The following is a 17,421-nucleotide window of genomic DNA, read 5'->3' on the forward strand; positions in this document are numbered from 1 at the left end:
AGTCCTTCTAGTTCTTCTACGTGGGACACTGCCACAGCACGGCCCGATGAGTGGTGGTGTGTAGGTCCCCGTCCAGGATCGGAACCTGTGAATCCCGGGCTGCTGCAGCAGAGCACACGAACTTAACCACACGGCCACAGGGCCAGCCCCCCAGGGAACAAAAGTTTGAGAGAGAGAAACAGAGATGTAGAGAGGACAGACAGAGTATACATGCAAATGATAAAGCAAATGGGGCATAATGGTGATAATGGCTGTAATCTAAGTGGAAGACATGCAGATGTTTTTGTACTATTTGTGTAGATTTTCCCTAAGTTTTAAACTATGTACAAATAAAAAGTTAGAGAAATTTTGCACAGCTTAACTAAGCGGACAAGGCAACTTCCATGAGTAGTTGGCATGCAATTGTCAAATTTCTTTGTCAACTATCACCAACTATTTAAAGAGTAAGCAGCAAAAGTGTAACAATGGTGGATAAAGGGACATAGCAGAAACCTTTACAGCATTTTACCAAAAGAAAATGTTCAAGCTACTGCAAAGACTATTTTCATTACGGAATAAGTGTCTGCATAAAGTAATTAAATAATTCTCTATAATCTAGCATTCCTAATAAAAGGAAGTCAATCCTGTCATTAGAAAACTACTACTTGATTTTTTTTTTTTTTTGAGGAAGATTAGCCCTGAGCTAATATCTGCTGCCAATCCCTGAGGAAGATGAGCCCTAAGCTAACATCTGTGCCCATCTTTCTCTATTTTATACGGGGGACGCCCGCCACAGCATGGCTTGATGAGCGGTGCATAAGTCCGCGTCTGGGATCTGAACCAGCAAACCCCAGGTTGCCGAAGCAGAGCGCCCAAACTTAACCACTGTGCCACAGGCCTGGCCCCACAACTTGGTCTTTAAAGAGCACACACAATATAAAGAAAACCTAAGGGCTGGCCTGGTGGCACAGTGGTTAAGTGCGCATGTTCTGCTCTGGCGGTCTAGGTTTCGCAGGTTCGGATCCGGGTGCAGACATGGCACCCCTTGGCAAGCCATGCAGTGGGAGGCGTCCCACATATAAAGTAAAGGAAGATGGGCACGGATGTTAGCTCAGGGCCAGTCTTCCTCAGCAAAAAGAGGAGGACTGGCAGCAGTTAGCTCAGGGCTAATCTTCCTCAAAAAAATAAAATATAAATAAATAAATAAAAAGAAAACCTAATAAGGTCATTCCTTGACAACTAGAATAGAAAAAATGTCTGAAGCACTGTTTCTGATCCATCTTCAACAGAGTAAGCAGACAGTGGTTAAGACTTTGTGTGGTGGGACATCCTAAGAAGGGAAAACATAACCTGAAGGTGAACTCTATTAGTAAATTTGATCCCTTTTCGGTAGTGCAAATGGTTTGCTGATGGTAACTCTGGCTGTGAAACGCCCAAGTACTAAAAAGCACATTTGGAAAAAAATAACTAAGAGTATTCCTTATGTAAGGAATATTAATTAGATGAAACAATACATAAAATTGTCAAAAATAACAATGAATAAGAGGCACCTTCTCTCCTCCATCCCTCCGCAAAGCTCTGCTCTCTCCCCAAGCCACCATCCTACCCGGGCAAGGACTCTCTCCCCCTCCGAACTAAGGGAGCCACTACAACGCACGATGTCACTGTTTTCTTAGTGACACTTATCTTCCACTCCAAGGTCTATTCCAGGGCGGAAGAGCTCAGCTGGAATCGCTCGGAGACTGAAGTGAAGGGTCCCTCTCCCCAGCAGGGAGGCGGAAGAGCGCCTCCACTGTACGGTTCAAACGCCTGCAATGCACGGGTCAAGGTTCAAGGTGCCAAGACATCGACACAGCCCGGCGCATCTCCCGAGGCTCCGACACCCGCGGGCGCGACCGCCCAGCCGGCTCCAGTTCCAGCCCTCGGCAGCAGCCTCGCCTCAAGCGGCAGCCCAGCTTCTCTCCGGGGGTGGGGACCGAGAATGGCACCGAGGACCTGAACTCACTCTCCGTCAACAAACGGAACCACTACTGACATACTTTCCAGGGGGTGTTCAAGGCAACCATTCGCGTGCAAAACTAAGGTTTCTATGAGCTTTCGGTATTTACTTAAATCGGAATGCCCGCCCAGTACTCTTCAAGTCTCTCCTTAAAACCAGGGCTGCTCGCAGCGGCGGCGCACCACGCGGAGCCGGCCGGCCCTGTGAGGCGGCGCCCAGCAGGACGGAGGACCGAGGACAGCACTGCCGAGCTTAGCCTCGCTCACTCCACAGGCACGCGCCCAGCCCCTCCGACGCGTGCGGGGCTCGGCCGAGGCCCCTGTCCCCAGGGCTTACGGTCCAGCTGGCAAGACACGACCTGAAGCAGTGTGTGGCCGCGCTAAAAATAAGAGACAGACAGCCCGCTTCCTCCGACTGACCACCGAGCCCGCCCGCAGGGAGCCGGGCCCGCGCGGCCTCCCGTCCACAGGCGCGGCCGCAGCCACACGCCTGCCTTCCGAGTCCCGTAAGAGTCTGCGGGACAAGCAGCCGAGCGGCTCCTCCGCTGGGAGGAGAGGAGCGCGAACGGGAGGCGGCGGCCGGGGCCGCCCGGACGCCCCACAGGCCGCCAGCCCCGCCGCCTCCCTGCACGAGCCAGCTTCAGGAGGAACGCGGAGCGGCGCGGCTCCCGAACGGCAGCCGCGAAGCCGCGGGGCGTGTTTACCAACAAGCTCACACCGTCGGACACTAAAAGGAGGCTTGCACGCCACAGCGGGCGCCGCCTGTCAACAGCCTCGGTGCCTGGGACGCAGCCGTCCAAGGGCTCCGGACCGTCCCCTCAGGACAGCTGGGTCCGGGCCGCGGGAGGCGACGCGCGCCCCCACGTGAGCCGGCCCGCCGGCAGCAGGCGCCCACGCCCGCAGGGCAGGGCGCCCACCCGCGGCGCGACGCCGGCCGCCCGAAGCAAGCCGGTCCGGGAGCCGCGCCGCCCGCCCCGCGCGCTTCCCGCAGCTGACAGGCCCGGGGCCGTCTCCGCGAGGGCCGCGCCCGCGCCCTACTCACCGCGACGGGGCGGCCGTGCTCCGGGCCGTCGGCTGCGTCGAGGCGCGGGGCCGGGGCGGGCGCCGGGGCCGGGGCGGGCGGCTGCCGGTGCTTGCCGGCGCGCTTGGCCTTGGCCTGGATGCAGCGCTGGTGGAGGGCGAAGGTGTGCTGGCGCTCGAGCTCCAGGCGCTCGGGCGACACGGCCTCGTAGCGGGCCTCGCAGGTGCTGTGGTGGCGCCGGCACAGCTCGATGCGCCGCCGGAGGCGCTCCATGACCGCGCTGTGCCGCGGCAGCGCGAACTCCGCCATGGGGCAGGTGGGCAGCACCATGGGCCGCGGGCTGCACGGGCCGGGCCCGGGGCGGGCCTCTCAGGCCGGCTGGCACTGCGGGCTCCGCTCTCGCCGGCGGCCCGGCCGCCTCACGGCCGCGCCATGGCCCCGCGGGGTGCGGGGCGGGCTAGCGCGCCGCGCAGCGGGTCTTCCTGCGGCCCCGCTCGGCCCAACCCGGGCCGGCGCTCGCTGCCCACCTCAGGCCGCGGCCTGTCCCCGCCGCCCCGACCCCATTGTTTTCCGCGCCGCCGCCGCCGCCATCTTAAAATTGTTTTCAGGGCTCTCGGAAGAGGGCGGGGCCCCGGCGGCGATCCCTGCGTCACGGCTGACGAGCAGGGACTGCGGCCAATCAGAGGAGGAAGAGCGGGCCGCCCGAGGGGCGGGGTCGAGCACGCAAGAGGCGCGGGGGGCTCCCGATCGGAGTTTAAAAGGAACCCTCGCGATCAGGGCGGAGGGAAGCCCTGGGCGGCCCTCAGTCCTGGGCGGCGGGCCGAGGATGACCGAGCAGAGCCGGGCCTAAGCGCCGCCCTCGTGGGCAGGCCCTTCCGGGTCCCAGGAAAGCCGGGCAGTGGGCACGGTGGAACCGGCCAGACCCAGACGCCCGCCTGGCACGACAGCGCTTCACCCTTTTCTCCTCCTGCAGCCTTTGTGAACTCGGCTTTGATAAGCTCAAAAGTAGCCGCGCTTTTCGATGTCAGCTGTTTTTCTTCGACCTCATTCCTTACACCCAGCCTCGTAATTGGTCAGAATGAGTGAACTGGCAGAGGTTTCCCCTTCCACCATTCTGAATCACTGGGACTATTTCCACTTACATAAAAGTTGAACACGTTTCAGAAGTTCAGAGTTACTACTTTAAAAAAAATCCCAGCAGATGTGAGGGACGCAGCTGTGAAGGACAGTCTAGCTCCATTAGTGGGCACTAGAACCGCAAAGGACGATGCTTCAGTCAAAAACAGGAAGCCTGCCCTGCAAGCTTCCCATTTAAATGGTGACCGGTCTGTTCGGTAAAACTGAGTCACTCAACAAAATCCAACCAAAGACAATTAAGCTCTAGTATTTATAACTAGTCCATAAAGGGGGTAGGACACTGTAGGAGACAAAATAGGAGCAATGAAAAAGTATTAAAACTAGATAGTCTGTTTTGGCTCAAGAGATACTAGGAACAGGTACTGGCACCCTAACTGCTAAAAAGTTAGACGGCAGGTGCCAGGAGGATGCACCTGAGGGGCACCATCAACAGCTCTCACATTTCTTAGTTACTTTTAACTAGGCCCCAAGAAAATGTTTATTTTAAAATCAAAAGAAAAAAGTGAGTCCTTATTCAAACTGTTTTTATACAAATGCAATAAAAAATACAAGGGGCTCACTAAGGCAAAATGTGTCTAGGGCTCATAAATGCCATAATGTGGTCCTGCTTTTTACCAGTCTTCAAACATAAATTTTACACCAGCATTAAATAGTTTCTTTTCCAATCGGAAAGAAAATAGTAACTAGGAGCACTACATTTTGTATGTTTCTCTTCAGCAGGCAATCCAAAAGCCTAATAGCACATATGAAAAATTAGTTTTCAGCTAATTTTCAAAAACATCCCAGAAATATGTAAAAGATGGAGTCTGATTCTGAACAAGATTTTATTTTCTAATAAAAATTTAAAACTTCAATGGTTCCCAGAAATATTAAAGAATACAAATTACTACAAATTACTTCTCCCTTTTTGAGCTATCCTTTAAAAAAATAGAAACTACTGAACACTGATCCAGCAGGAAAAGGAGGCAAAACCTGCAATGAACTGATTGGATCAAATCCAGGTGCTGAGATGAAGTAATTATTCCACCGTTGATAATACAGTTGGGCCCTCCTTATCTGAGATTTCTGCATCCAGGGATACTGACTTGAGCATCTGTGGATTTTGGTATTAGAGGGTGTGTGTCCGTGTGTGTGTGTGTGTGTGTCCGTCCGTCCGTCCTGTGGCTACCAAGAGAGGACTGTAGCTTCTGCAATTAGCAAACTCTCATGTAGCAGCCAATTAAAGGAAGATTAACCCACTTTTGAAACAGTAAAACAAGCCAATTGACGGTTACCATGAAGAAGTTGAGTCAAAAGCAGACACTTAACACAGGGCTTTAATGTAATACCATTTAGCAATGTGACAATTTGAGAAAAGTGGAGAGTATTTTGTGAATAAGAGGAAGTGAGGAAAACATCTGATAGAGTGGGCATTTTACAACAATGGGACAGATAACCAGCATGTAAAATCATAATGTAAGTGCTTTTTAAAGAACTGAAAACTGCTGCTGGTCGTTCACTAATGTGTAAGACATTTAATCAGAGCTGCACCTTCTACAAAGACAGTGAAAAAGAAAATCAAGAAAAGACTTGGTTTTTCTCTTTTTTTGGACCAACTTTGCTAAATAACCCTGGAAAGGCAAATGAACACTCTACTGATTTATATTTGTCATTACACAGCTCAGCTGGAAGAAACTGTGAGTGAGGTGTGAAATAAGGGCAATGCAGAGTGAAGAGAGATTTCTGGACATGCAATGATCCCACATATTTGCTTCAAGGAGAAACCTGCAGACGTATTTTCAGGTCTTGCTAAGTAACTGTTTATTTGCACTCAATACATTTGGGAAAGTCTGCTACAGAGCTAAGGTCACTGTGACCACAGAACAACAGATGAAAAGGAGAAAGCACTGAACAGCAAGAAAAATGCATCCTACCCTCATAAGAATTTAAGTGAACCAGTAAAAAATTGAAGATAAACAAAATAAACAGATACACCCTTCATCTTTTACGAATATACTTCCTCCCCAGCATCTCCCCAATATAAACACTCTGGAGTGTTTATATACTCAGTGCAAGGAACAGTATGATCGGTACATTTGAAACACCTCTGAAGAAAGAAGAAAGCTAAAACGACATCTAATCTCTGAATACATTTCAATGTGGTGTAATAATGATATTATTACACTATAGTGATGGGGGAGAGGCTGTGATAGCACCCATCTGCATTCCACATGAAAAAACAGACCTAAGATCGCTTTTTAAAAAATTCTACAAGCCACATACTAAAAGAGAAATTCCTTTTGAACAGGACTGCTTTATCATGTAATTTCAGACGTAACTGTTACATGAACTGCAAATGAAGACTTAAAAGGTTTAGCAGCTATAAAAATCAGGTAACTCATGCTGTATGTCACTGCTCCCATAAATACTTTTAGCCTGTGTTCAATTACAGTCAATTCTGAATTGGCTTGCCTCTGGATTAGACTTCTGAAGTCTTTACACAGAGTAAGAGAAATGGAGAAAAATGAAAGATAGTATTCTATCCTGTACTTTGACCCTGAAAAGGTGTGGGTCTGCTTGAAAAAGGAAGAAGAAACATACACGTAATCACAATAAAGCTTAACACTATGCAGAGTTTATAATCATTTTCAGCAACGGACTGCAAGCTGCGCTGTGAAGAAAATGCATAGCAGAGGAGAAAGCTGGGAACTTGGGGAAACAGGGAAGGAAAACAGTGTCAACACAGTGGAAGAAGTGATCAAACATGTGCATCTCTCTAGGGCTCACAGGCCCCTGTAGCGTTCCTTACAAAGCCACCTGCTCCAGAAGGCTAGAGCCGAGACGCCCAGGGGGTGAAGTATGAACGCTCGAGTGCCACATTGTGCCTCCTCCTCTAACTGCAAAGCTGTCTGGGAAGTGAGCTGTTCCAAGGGCAAGAGAACACACACACTTTACAGTCTAACCAACATCAAGTGCAAAGATTTTTTTCTTTTCGTATGTCTATTTTTAATACAACTTCAACAGAACTTCTGAATAAATTTGGGGTTCCATCCAATCCTTCTCAATTTCCTTAGGAGGAACTGAGTAATGGAAGCAAGCAAAACAAGATTATAACCACAAGTGACAGCACTTTAAACATGATTATCAATTTTAAGGGATAGAGACACTTGAATGTTTTGTAATACCAAACTTAAAAAACAAAACTGGTTATAAAAACTGCAATCCATCCCCCTAGCATTTCTAAAGGTGGTGGTAGTTCTGCAAGGATAAATTAATATATTAAATTAAGCCAAGATTTTAAAGGCTGGCAAAGTTCTATCACTCTATCTTAAAAAACAAAGATGTTCAAAAACAAAAAAATACATGTTAGTTGCCTCATGTTACATTTCACAACCATTATGTTAAATGCTTTCTTTCTACAAAAACAGGGTCCTTTATGTCACAACTGGAATTATTTACTGCTAGATGTTTAAAATTACACGGGGCTAGTGTTCAACTGGAACCTGTTGATGGTGACATCTGGAGGTTTTCTGAGCTTCAACCTAAGGTGTGCCAGGTCCTCTCCTAGGACCACATTTGCAGGGAGAGGGGAGGGAGAGGAAATCACAGATCAAGTTCTTAAGATTGTTTCACTCTCTTCTTGGCTTTCTGTTTCGTGGTGATCTGTTCAAAATTTCATCCTCCTGTTGGTTGAATAAACAAGAAATTTACTATAATCAGCATATTAAGAAAAAGTAAAAGTTCACCAAGTTTTCAAGATCAGCCAGGCTGAGGCTAAGCCATCTGAAGAAAAAAACAAGAAAAATGATTAGAAGAAAATGCACCAAAACCAACGATTGTCTCAGAGGTAGTGGGATTATGTGTGTTCTAATTTATTCTTTTTTGTTTTCCATAAACATGCACTATTCTCAATCTAACCCATAAACATTTTCTTTAAAATGGACCAGACACCATGCTTTCACATGTTGTCTTGCTTAATCCTGAATAATCTACTGGCCTGTGGGCACAGCAGCCCCATTTTGAGGCTGACAAAGCTAGGATTCATGAGGACTATCCAAGTTGAGTCTCACAGAACACTCAAGACTACAAGCCCAGTGCTCTTTCTGCTCTACATACCGGCTTCCTATTGTGTAAGCAAGTTTGGGGAACATAAAGAAGTATGTGAGACTGGTTCCTACCTGAAAGAACTCTGCATTCTGGTTGAGACAGAACATATCCATTGAAAATATAAACAGCATTGACTGTCATCAATAGAAGGGCAGAGTTGTGATAGCTGGAAATGGAAACTGGGTAGTTTTCCAGGAAGGAACAGAATGACATAGAGAAATGCTTGGAAAAGGAACCGTGGTGAAAAAGGTGCCAGCCATTCTCTTTCTCTCACACCTCATATCCAATCCACCAGAAACCCCAAATCCAGAAGTCCACTGAGTTCTCCCACCCTCCTCTCTCTCACCCTGCTCAAGCCCACCATATCTTGCCTGCATTATTATAGCAGCCTCCTAACTAGTCTCCTTGATTCTCTCTGGTCTGTAGAAAACACAGCAGTCAGAGTAATCAGATGCGGCCAGTCCCGTGCAACCCCTGCCCATTTCACGAGGAGGAAAAGCCAAGGCCATATAACAGCCCAGGAGGCCCTCCCTAATCTGGAGCCTTGCTTGCTTCCTTTCCTCCACCCTCTTGCTCTACTGCCACACCATCCCTGTAGACTACCACTTCAGGCCCTGGACTAGCTCTTCTCTCTGCCAGGAATGCTCTTCCCATGGGCATGTCCATGGCAAAGTCCTTTATCTTGTGCAAGTCTTTGCTCAAATGTCACCTCTCCAATGAGGCCTACCATCTTTGACATTGCAAACCCTCCCCTCTTCCAGCACTTCTAATAGCTTTTCCTATCCTACTTTTATTTTTCATGGCCCATCACTTTTTTTTTAAATTATTCATTCTTTAAGATTGGCACCTGAGCTAACAACTATTGCCAATTTTTTTTTCTGCTTTTTCTCCCCAAATCCCCCCAGTACATAGTTGTATATTTTAGTTCTGGCATGTGGGACCACCGAAGCGGAGCGTGTGAACTCAACCACTCAGCCACGGGGCCCGCCCGGGCCCATCACTTTCTAACACACTATTTACTTCCTTATAACATCTACTGCTTATTGTCTGTTTCCTCCTACTAGAATTTAAACTCCCCTAAAGGCAGGGTAGTTTTGTCTTGTTCACTGATAATGCTTGGCACGTAATGGGAGCTCAAAATATTTGTTGAATGAATGAATCCATGAGCAACAGGGACAAAAATTTTAGAATGCAGTGATTTGTTCAAGAAATGCTTTTGCAGGGCAGAGTGAGGAGAGGTAGATGATGAGACAGAACTGTAAAATAATCTGAAGTCGCCATCTTAGGAAGCATTTTGTTAGTTTTCCCCAACAACCTTCTGCTTATTCCAGAAAACCATTTTCAGCACATGAAAATACTTCCAAGGTTAAGATGTAATGTGAAACTATCAAATGTTGACCTGTATTGCTAAGAATTCCACTTTTACAAAATTGGCATTACCAGAATTTTTACAGCTACAGCCATTGAAAATTACCTTACGAAAATACTCCTTCTACTTAAATGTACCTTCAACTCAGTTGCTTGAAATACAAAATGTACTCCCCCTTTCTATTACCTCTGCTTTAGGTTTTCTGTCTTCCTCCTCTTGACTGATCATGCCACCATCTTCTTCAGCATCACTTTTTTGCTTCTCCTCTAAGACAGAAGTCAAAGAAAAGCAACTGAGCAAGAACTTACTTCTAGGGGTTTGAAAAAACATCTTTGGGTCTCGGCTTAAAGCAGATATTTTGGGGTTTACTTCTTACCAAGTTTCTCTTCCCCTTCCTCCTCATCTCCCTTGTCTTTTTCCTCTTCCTTGTCTTCTTCTTCTTCTTCCTTTACATCTGGTTGAGGAGCATCAGTCTTCTTGTACTCCACAGGACTGGACTGCTTCTGAAATATTCCCCCAAAGCACAACAACTTCGTTCACATTTTTATGTATTACATTATCACGTAATTACTGAATTACTGTTAGTGCCATCAAGTCAATTCCGACTCCCAGTGACCCTGAGTATACAGCAGAGCAGAACCCTACCTGGTCTTTCTGCAGCATCCTCTCAACCTTCTGGCACTATATCAGACAATGCTGCACTGCTATTCATAGGGTTTTCATGCCCAATTTTTTTGGAAGTGGGTGGCCAGGTTCTTCTTGCTAGTCTGTCTTAGTCTGGAAGCACTTCTGAACTTGTCCACCATGGGTGACCCTACTGCTGGCATAGCTTTCACATCACAGCAACATACAGCCACCACAGTGCGACAAGTAATAGACAGTGGTGTGGTTCCTTGACTGGGAAACAAACCCAGGCCTTGGCGGTGGCAATGCTAAAAATTAACCACTAGATCACCAGGGCTGGCTAATTATTGAATGCCTAGGAGGAAAATTCTGTACTATATACTGGGGTAGATATAAAGAAGTAAGTAAGATGTAATTCCTTCCCTGAGAGCTTTCTCTTCAGTGAGCGTCTATGTGGTTCAAGGCAGAAGGGACAGTAAGAACAAAGGGGTCAGGCAGGAATGTGCAGGTCTAAATAGTCTGTGTGAATGAGGCACAGACACGAAGAACAATCGCGGAGGATAAAGTTAGAAGGGGACTTCAGGATCAGGTTAAGAAACATCGTGAACACATATTTCTTATTTAGTAGAAGTAGAGACCCTGAATAAAATTTCTCTTTTTTTGATTGTATATAATAAAGGCTAAACAAGAAGAACCAAAATAAGGCTGTATTACCCCTATATGTATTTGGGGGAGGGGGAACAGATAGTGAGAAATCCAAGATCAAATTATAAATGACTACAAACAGCTATGCCAGGAAATGCTGATTTGTACCCAGATGGCTCTTTTTACATCTGAGAGCCCCTGCTGCCCACGGCCCCCAGAAGCTGCTGACAAATATTAAGGAGACTAATACAGTGGGCTTAAATACTAGTGGAAACTGCTCCCATCTGGGCACAATAAATGGCCACTGAGAGTAGTGAATAAAGTTTCAGAGGCTGACCCAATGTGGCCCAGCCATTACTGAGCTGCTACAAAGAAAACCTCAAGCAAAATATTTCAGCTATTTTTAACATCATAAGAGTTCTTTCTAAAAGTGACTCAAAAAACCCCACAAAACTCGTACCTTTCCAGAACAGCAGAAGAGGATAACAAGAAACACGGGCAGAGCTACAGTCAAAATGTAGACCACCCAGAGCCACGGGCGCTCCTCAGCTGCCTCAATCATCTGCCCCACTACACCGGGCTGAAAAACAAGACAAGACTGATTTCAGGTTCTGGCTTTTGACAACAAATATAGGCTGCACTGTTCAATTACTACACGGCACTACTCAGGCTCCTCCTTTTTCTACGGGTTCAAGCTGAGATGTTCATACAACATAAAAATGAACTATGAGAAAAGCCCCAATTTGCCTATCATCAAGGTGATTTCCCTTTAATAGATGTGAAAGATTGCTTCTTAATCATCTTTAACTTCAGGGACCAGTGAATGAACAATTTCTTGATCTCAATGTCTCTGGTTCTCTAATTTGCAGCTCAGCCATATGACCAGCTGTTTGAAAATTCCGTATTTTGGGTAAACCAAGATTCAATATTTAAGAGTGCATTAAAATATACCCTAAATGGCAAATTTTGTTAAATACATTCAACACAATAATAAAAAAAAAATACCCTACCCATAACACAAATAGAGACTCTAAAGCTACTGCATTAGACTAATGAAGTCAAGCTCAAAATCCTGATACTTTGTCTTTGGCAGGCATATGATCACATTTTTTGTGACAATATTCCCAAAGAAGGGAAAGACAAACCCTAAAAATAGTTTTTAACAAAAGTTGCAATTAGTTACTGCGATAACAGATATAAATGCACAAGAAACAAGCAACCACAAACCTCGGCAGCCCCATCAGCAGCTTTCTTCAGACCCCATCCATCATTGGCCCAATCATCAACTACTCTTCGATCACCACAAACAATAAAGTTGTCAAAAAAAATGTCTGAGGTCATGGACCACAATTCCAAACCAATCGCACTAAAAGGCGTCATTTTGAAAGGTTCCAGATCTTCAAAGAAATCTGGATTTGCTATTTTCCGGGGTTTCCAGATTCCCTAGAGAAAAATATTTTAAAAGTCATTTCAGATAATGATCAACACAAATTTATGGTGAACCTAAGTAAGAATTAAGATGAGTTCTGCACGGTCAATGAAGGTAAGTGCTGACTTGGTAAAACTTAATTGAGTAACAGGAAGAAAACAATAAATGCTACTGATGTTTCACACACTCTGCCTCTAAGATGCCTGGATTCCAACTACAGCCATGCGTCACGTAACGATGGAGGACGTTCTAAGAAACGTATCGTTAGGTTATTTCGTCACTGTGCGAGCACCATATAGAGTGTACTCACACAAACCTAGATAGTATAGCCTACTATACACCTAGTATAGTAGGCTATGTACATGTACAAAGATTATTGCAGCAAGGGCTCAAAAAGCAAAAATGGCAATTCACCAAATGGCCATCAACAGAACAGCCAAAGGGCAGATTTTTCTTAAAGGGCAATTTTTAATTTATCTTATTGTTCACACAATTAAAAATACGTTTATAGGGGCCAGCCCAGTGGCGCAGTGATTAAGTGCGCACATTCCGCTTCGGCTGGCTAGGGTTCACTGGTTCGGATCCCGGGTGCAGACATGGCACCGCTTGTCAGGCCATGCTGTGGGAGGCGTCCCACATATAAAGTAGAGGAAGATGGGCACAGATGTTAGCTCAGGGCTGATCTTCCTTAAAAAAAAATAAAAAGTTTATAAATAGGAAAGTATACACATGGTGTATGCATATAGACACATACCTACACTTTACATTTTAAAGTGAGACAAAGTGGAAATTAATGATTATAAATAATCTGACCATGACAGAAACAGGAGAGAGACCAGGATCTGAGTGTTTACATGTCCATAATAAACTTGAAGCTGTATAACATTACCTCCTGTATTCTTATCATCTCATTTGAGCCTCACAGTCTTTTTCCAGTTGAAGATACTGAGGTCAAGGAGCCAACTCCCATCACAGCCCTCCACCCACCCATCACACAATTGCCAATTTGCATCCAGAGGCTGCAGCAACCCTGCCACACGATAGCAGGGTGCCCAAATTGCAAGTTTCCCATTATTCTTTTGTTTTTAAACATAAGTTACAAAACAATTATGAAAGCTCTTCTTTCCAGTTTCTAGATTTATCTTCTCAATATTTAACATATTAAGCTCAATTTATGAAGTTTACTTTGTTTTTAATTCAATAGTGTGAATATAGTGATCAACCTGGCAGCCTCACTACAGGGAAAACTTCTATCTGAACACAAACAGATCAATGAAGCAACTCAACCATCAAGAGGCACAAACCTGGTAGTTAGGATTGTCAATCATGGGAGGCTTCCATTTGCCCTTATAATTAGGGTTGTCAATCATAGGGCGCTGCCAGACACCACACCCAGGGGCCGACTCACATTTAGGATTGGCAATCTGAGGGGCCTCCCATTCTCCATCCATATCTTCATCCCTGTAGAGATATAAACAAACTACAAATGGGTTCTGTGATGCAGGACTGTGAACAGCTTTCCCTGGGCTCCCTTGAAATCCTGCAGGAATGCTTTCATACTGTCATACTGCAGAACATTATCTTGTTTCTGTATTCCCAGTAACAAGGGTTTTTCATGACATTAACAGAAAGAGAGAGAGACGAAAATGTAATTAAACTTGTTAAGCTCTACAGTTAAGTTTGGGCCTTTGACTGTATTTAACTATTAACTTTTACTTCAATAAAAAAGCAAGTAATTTAAAAAGATAACAGAAGCTCTTACCAATCCTCTGGCTTCTCTGCATCTGGATCAGGTACATATTCAGGTTCATCATCCAACCAGCCCTCAGGCTTTGTGGCTTCTTCATCTGGAATCTTAGCAGGGGCATCTTCATCCCTTAAACACAGAGAAAAAGCCAGTTATGACAACCCTGGGCCAGAGACCACAATGTGGTCCAACTGTGAGAATGTGAAACAGGGCAATCTCCAAGTATTTAGTTCTTACTTAACCTCAAAATAATTCTTCCTAGAAAATATTTGTGAATCATATACCTGATAAAGGTCTAGTATCCAGAATAAAGAACTCTCACAACCCAATAATAAAAAGACAACTCAATTGAAAAACCAGCAAAGAATTTGAATAGACATTTCTCCAAAGATATATAAACGCCCAATAAGCACATGGAAAGACGTTCAACATCATCAGCCTTCAGGCAAATGCAAATCAAAACCAGAATAAGACACCACTTCGCATACATTAGGATGGCTATAACAGACTTATTAACAAAAACAAGTGTTGGCGAGGATGTGGAGCAAATGAAACCCTCATACGTTGCTTGTAGAAAGCAAAATGGTAAGCAGCTTTAGAAAACAGTTTGGCAGTTCCTCAAAAAGTTAAATGTAGAATTACCATATGACCCAGCAATTCCACTCCTAGGTAAACAGCCAAGAGAAATGAAAATGTCTATCTACCCAAAAACCTGTACATGAATGTTCATAGCAGCATTATTCACAACCACACCCAAAAAAGGGCAACAATCTAAATGTCAATCAACTAAGGAATGGATAAATAAAATGTGGTATTATCCACACGATGGAATATTATTCAGTCATAAAAAGGAAAAACGTACTTCAACATGGATAAACCTTGATAACATTATGCTAAGTGAAAGAAGCCAGACACAAAAGGTCACACAGTATCTTAGTCTATGTCCAGAATGGGCAAATCCATAGAGACAGAAAGTAGATTAGTGGTTGTCAGGGGCTGGTGGAAGGGAGAAACAGGGAGTACCTGCTTAATGGGTTTGGGTTTCCTTTTAGGTGATAAAAATGTTCCAGAATTAGACAGTGGTAATGGCTGCACAATACTGTAAATATACTAAACCACTGAATTGTAGGCATCAAGAGGGTGGATTTTAGTATGTGAATAACTCAAACAGCTACTCCTAAAATAAAAGTTCGTCAAGAAGTACCTAATTTTAAAGTTTTATGCAGTTACTGTAAGACAGTGCCACTTTAAAGATTTTATTTTTTTCCTTTTTCTCTCTAAAGCCCCCCAGTACATAGTTGTATATATTTTTAGTTGTGGGTCCTTCTAGTTGTGGCACGTGGGACACCGCCTAGCATGGCTTGATGAGTGGTGCCATGTCCATGCCCAGGATCCGAACGGGTGAAACCCCAGGCCGCCAAAGCAGAGCATGCGAACTTAATCACTCAGCCACAGGACCGGCCCCAGGACAGTCCCACTTTAATAGGTAAGCAAAGACATCTCCATCTTTCACCCTTGGTCAGGATTATGCTTATTTTTGAACTATGCTAGTTTGTTGTTGTTTTTTTTTTCTGAGGAAGATTTGCCCTGAGCTAACACCCACTGCCAATCTTCCTCTTTTTGCTTGGGGGAAGATTCACCCTGAGCTAACATCTGTTCCAATCTTCCTCTATTTTTCATATGCGCGTCACTGACACAGCATGGCCAACAAGTGGCACAGGTGTGTGCCTGGGATCCAAACCCGCAAACCTGGACCACCAAAGTGGAGCGCGACTTCACTACACCACGGGGCTGACTCTCTGACCTATGCTAGTTTTAAATTAGTTGTGTGAGAACTTAAACTTGTATAACATTCAGCTGACCCTTTTAAGCTGAACATTCACTTTCAACCCCCAAGATAAAACAGCTAGTTAAGGAATACAATACTGAACTACGCTGAGTCCACATCCAACGTTCATCAAATATACAAATAAACTCAGCATTTACACTAGTGCGGCATGAAAGTTCAGGTACACATTTATCTTAACTTTAAGGAAAAACGTAAGCTAGAATTTAATTGCTAAGCCTAAGAGGATAATTTTACAAATGGAAAAGTCAGTTTTATTATTTCTCTTTGTTCACTTTCTGACATTTCTAAAAGTCGCTGACTGGAGTTCAAACATGGCCAACCCGTCCTGTTCTCATTTCTCATCACTCCCCAGCTTGCACCCTCTATGGAAGGCCACGTCTACTCAATCTCCCTCATACATGCCAAGCTTACTCCTGCTCCCCTACTTTTGCACATGATGCTATTCTTCAACCAGGAATATCACTTCCCATCTTCACCACTTAGTTAACTATCACCCCACTTTCAAATCTCAGTTTCATTTGCCCTGCTCCAAGAAACTATCCCTGGATTAGCTATACCTCGTGCTCTGGTCACCGAGCTAACATCCACCATGAGACCACTCACCATGCACATGCCAACTTTATTTGCCTGTCTCACAACTGTGTAGGCAGCTGGTGTCCTTGTGGCTTTATATTCTACTGCCTGGCACAGAGCCGACATCTCAAATACTGTTTAAATAAGAAAAAGTTATTTTTCAAGTTAAAATTTAAAATTTGAGGACTCTAGCTTTAAATGTGACTTCACAGAAGCATTGGAAAGGCAAGACCAAGAGACTCAAGGTTCTGCCACAACCAATCATGTTACCACAGGCAAACTATAGCATCAGCTTCGCCATTCTGTGGCTTGTAGAATGGTGTGAGGCAATCCAGATGATCACCACAGCCCCTTTTCAGCTACAGTAGTCTACATATTTTTCTTACCATTTAGACTGTATCACAGATTACTGAAATCATCAGATCTCAACCAACATTTAGTTGTTCAAGCCATATGGACTATACGAAATGCTCCAATGCACTCAAAGGCAGGTCCTAAGGACTCACCAGTCATCTGGTTTGATAGCATCGGGATCTGGTATTTTTGGTCTTTCATCCCAATCCTCAGGCTTCTGGTCCTCTGGGTCCTCAATTTCAGGAGAAGGATTTACAGGAGGAGTCATGTCGTTTAGCAAATTTCCACTGTTGACAACAGACTGGTCCACTAATATTTCAAAACTATTATCTGGATTCAAGACTGAAAAAAAATCAAATGCAATTTGAAAAAGTTAATTAACCACTCATTCTCTTCACCAAAGCACAGAAGATCACCTTTCTAACAGAGAGCAGAAGCACGGAGTAAAGACCTCGGCCTCAGAGTCAGAACATGGTCTCAGGGCCTTAGGCAAGTTAACCCTCCTTTCCTTATTTGTAAGTCATAACTATTAGTTCCTCAGGTTTTTAGGAATTAAAACAAAGGACAGATAAAACTTAAAACACCAAAATATTTCATTTACAGACATTAA

General features: G+C 44.8%; 2 protein-coding genes across 3 annotated transcripts in view; both read right to left on the reverse strand.

Annotated features, from left to right (window-relative positions):
• The window catches only part of MAML1 (mastermind like transcriptional coactivator 1), a 37,447-nt gene extending 33,980 nt beyond the window's left edge, over window positions 1-3,467 (reverse strand). For both annotated transcript variants that reach the window (XM_044777537.2, XM_070516919.1), the window contains exon 1: window positions 3,020-3,467. In XM_044777537.2, coding sequence (XP_044633472.1) covers window positions 3,020-3,328 — 309 coding nt within the window. In that variant the 5' untranslated portion in view covers window positions 3,329-3,467. The remainder of the gene's footprint in view (window positions 1-3,019) is intronic.
• Window positions 3,468-5,433: 1,966 nt separating this feature from the next.
• CANX (calnexin) overlaps window positions 5,434-17,421 on the reverse strand; it is a 31,815-nt gene continuing 19,827 nt past the window's right edge. The window contains exons 8-15 of the mRNA XM_014860859.3: window positions 16,964-17,153; window positions 14,051-14,164; window positions 13,593-13,749; window positions 12,087-12,302; window positions 11,320-11,439; window positions 9,967-10,093; window positions 9,777-9,856; window positions 5,434-7,797 (exon numbers count right to left, since the gene is read on the reverse strand). Coding sequence (XP_014716345.1) covers window positions 7,744-7,797; window positions 9,777-9,856; window positions 9,967-10,093; window positions 11,320-11,439; window positions 12,087-12,302; window positions 13,593-13,749; window positions 14,051-14,164; window positions 16,964-17,153 — 1,058 coding nt within the window. The 3' untranslated portion in view covers window positions 5,434-7,743. The remainder of the gene's footprint in view (window positions 7,798-9,776; window positions 9,857-9,966; window positions 10,094-11,319; window positions 11,440-12,086; window positions 12,303-13,592; window positions 13,750-14,050; window positions 14,165-16,963; window positions 17,154-17,421) is intronic.

Source organism: Equus asinus, chromosome 9 (assembly GCF_041296235.1).
Source record: "Equus asinus isolate D_3611 breed Donkey chromosome 9, EquAss-T2T_v2, whole genome shotgun sequence".
NCBI classification, from domain to species: domain Eukaryota; kingdom Metazoa; phylum Chordata; class Mammalia; order Perissodactyla; family Equidae; genus Equus; species Equus asinus.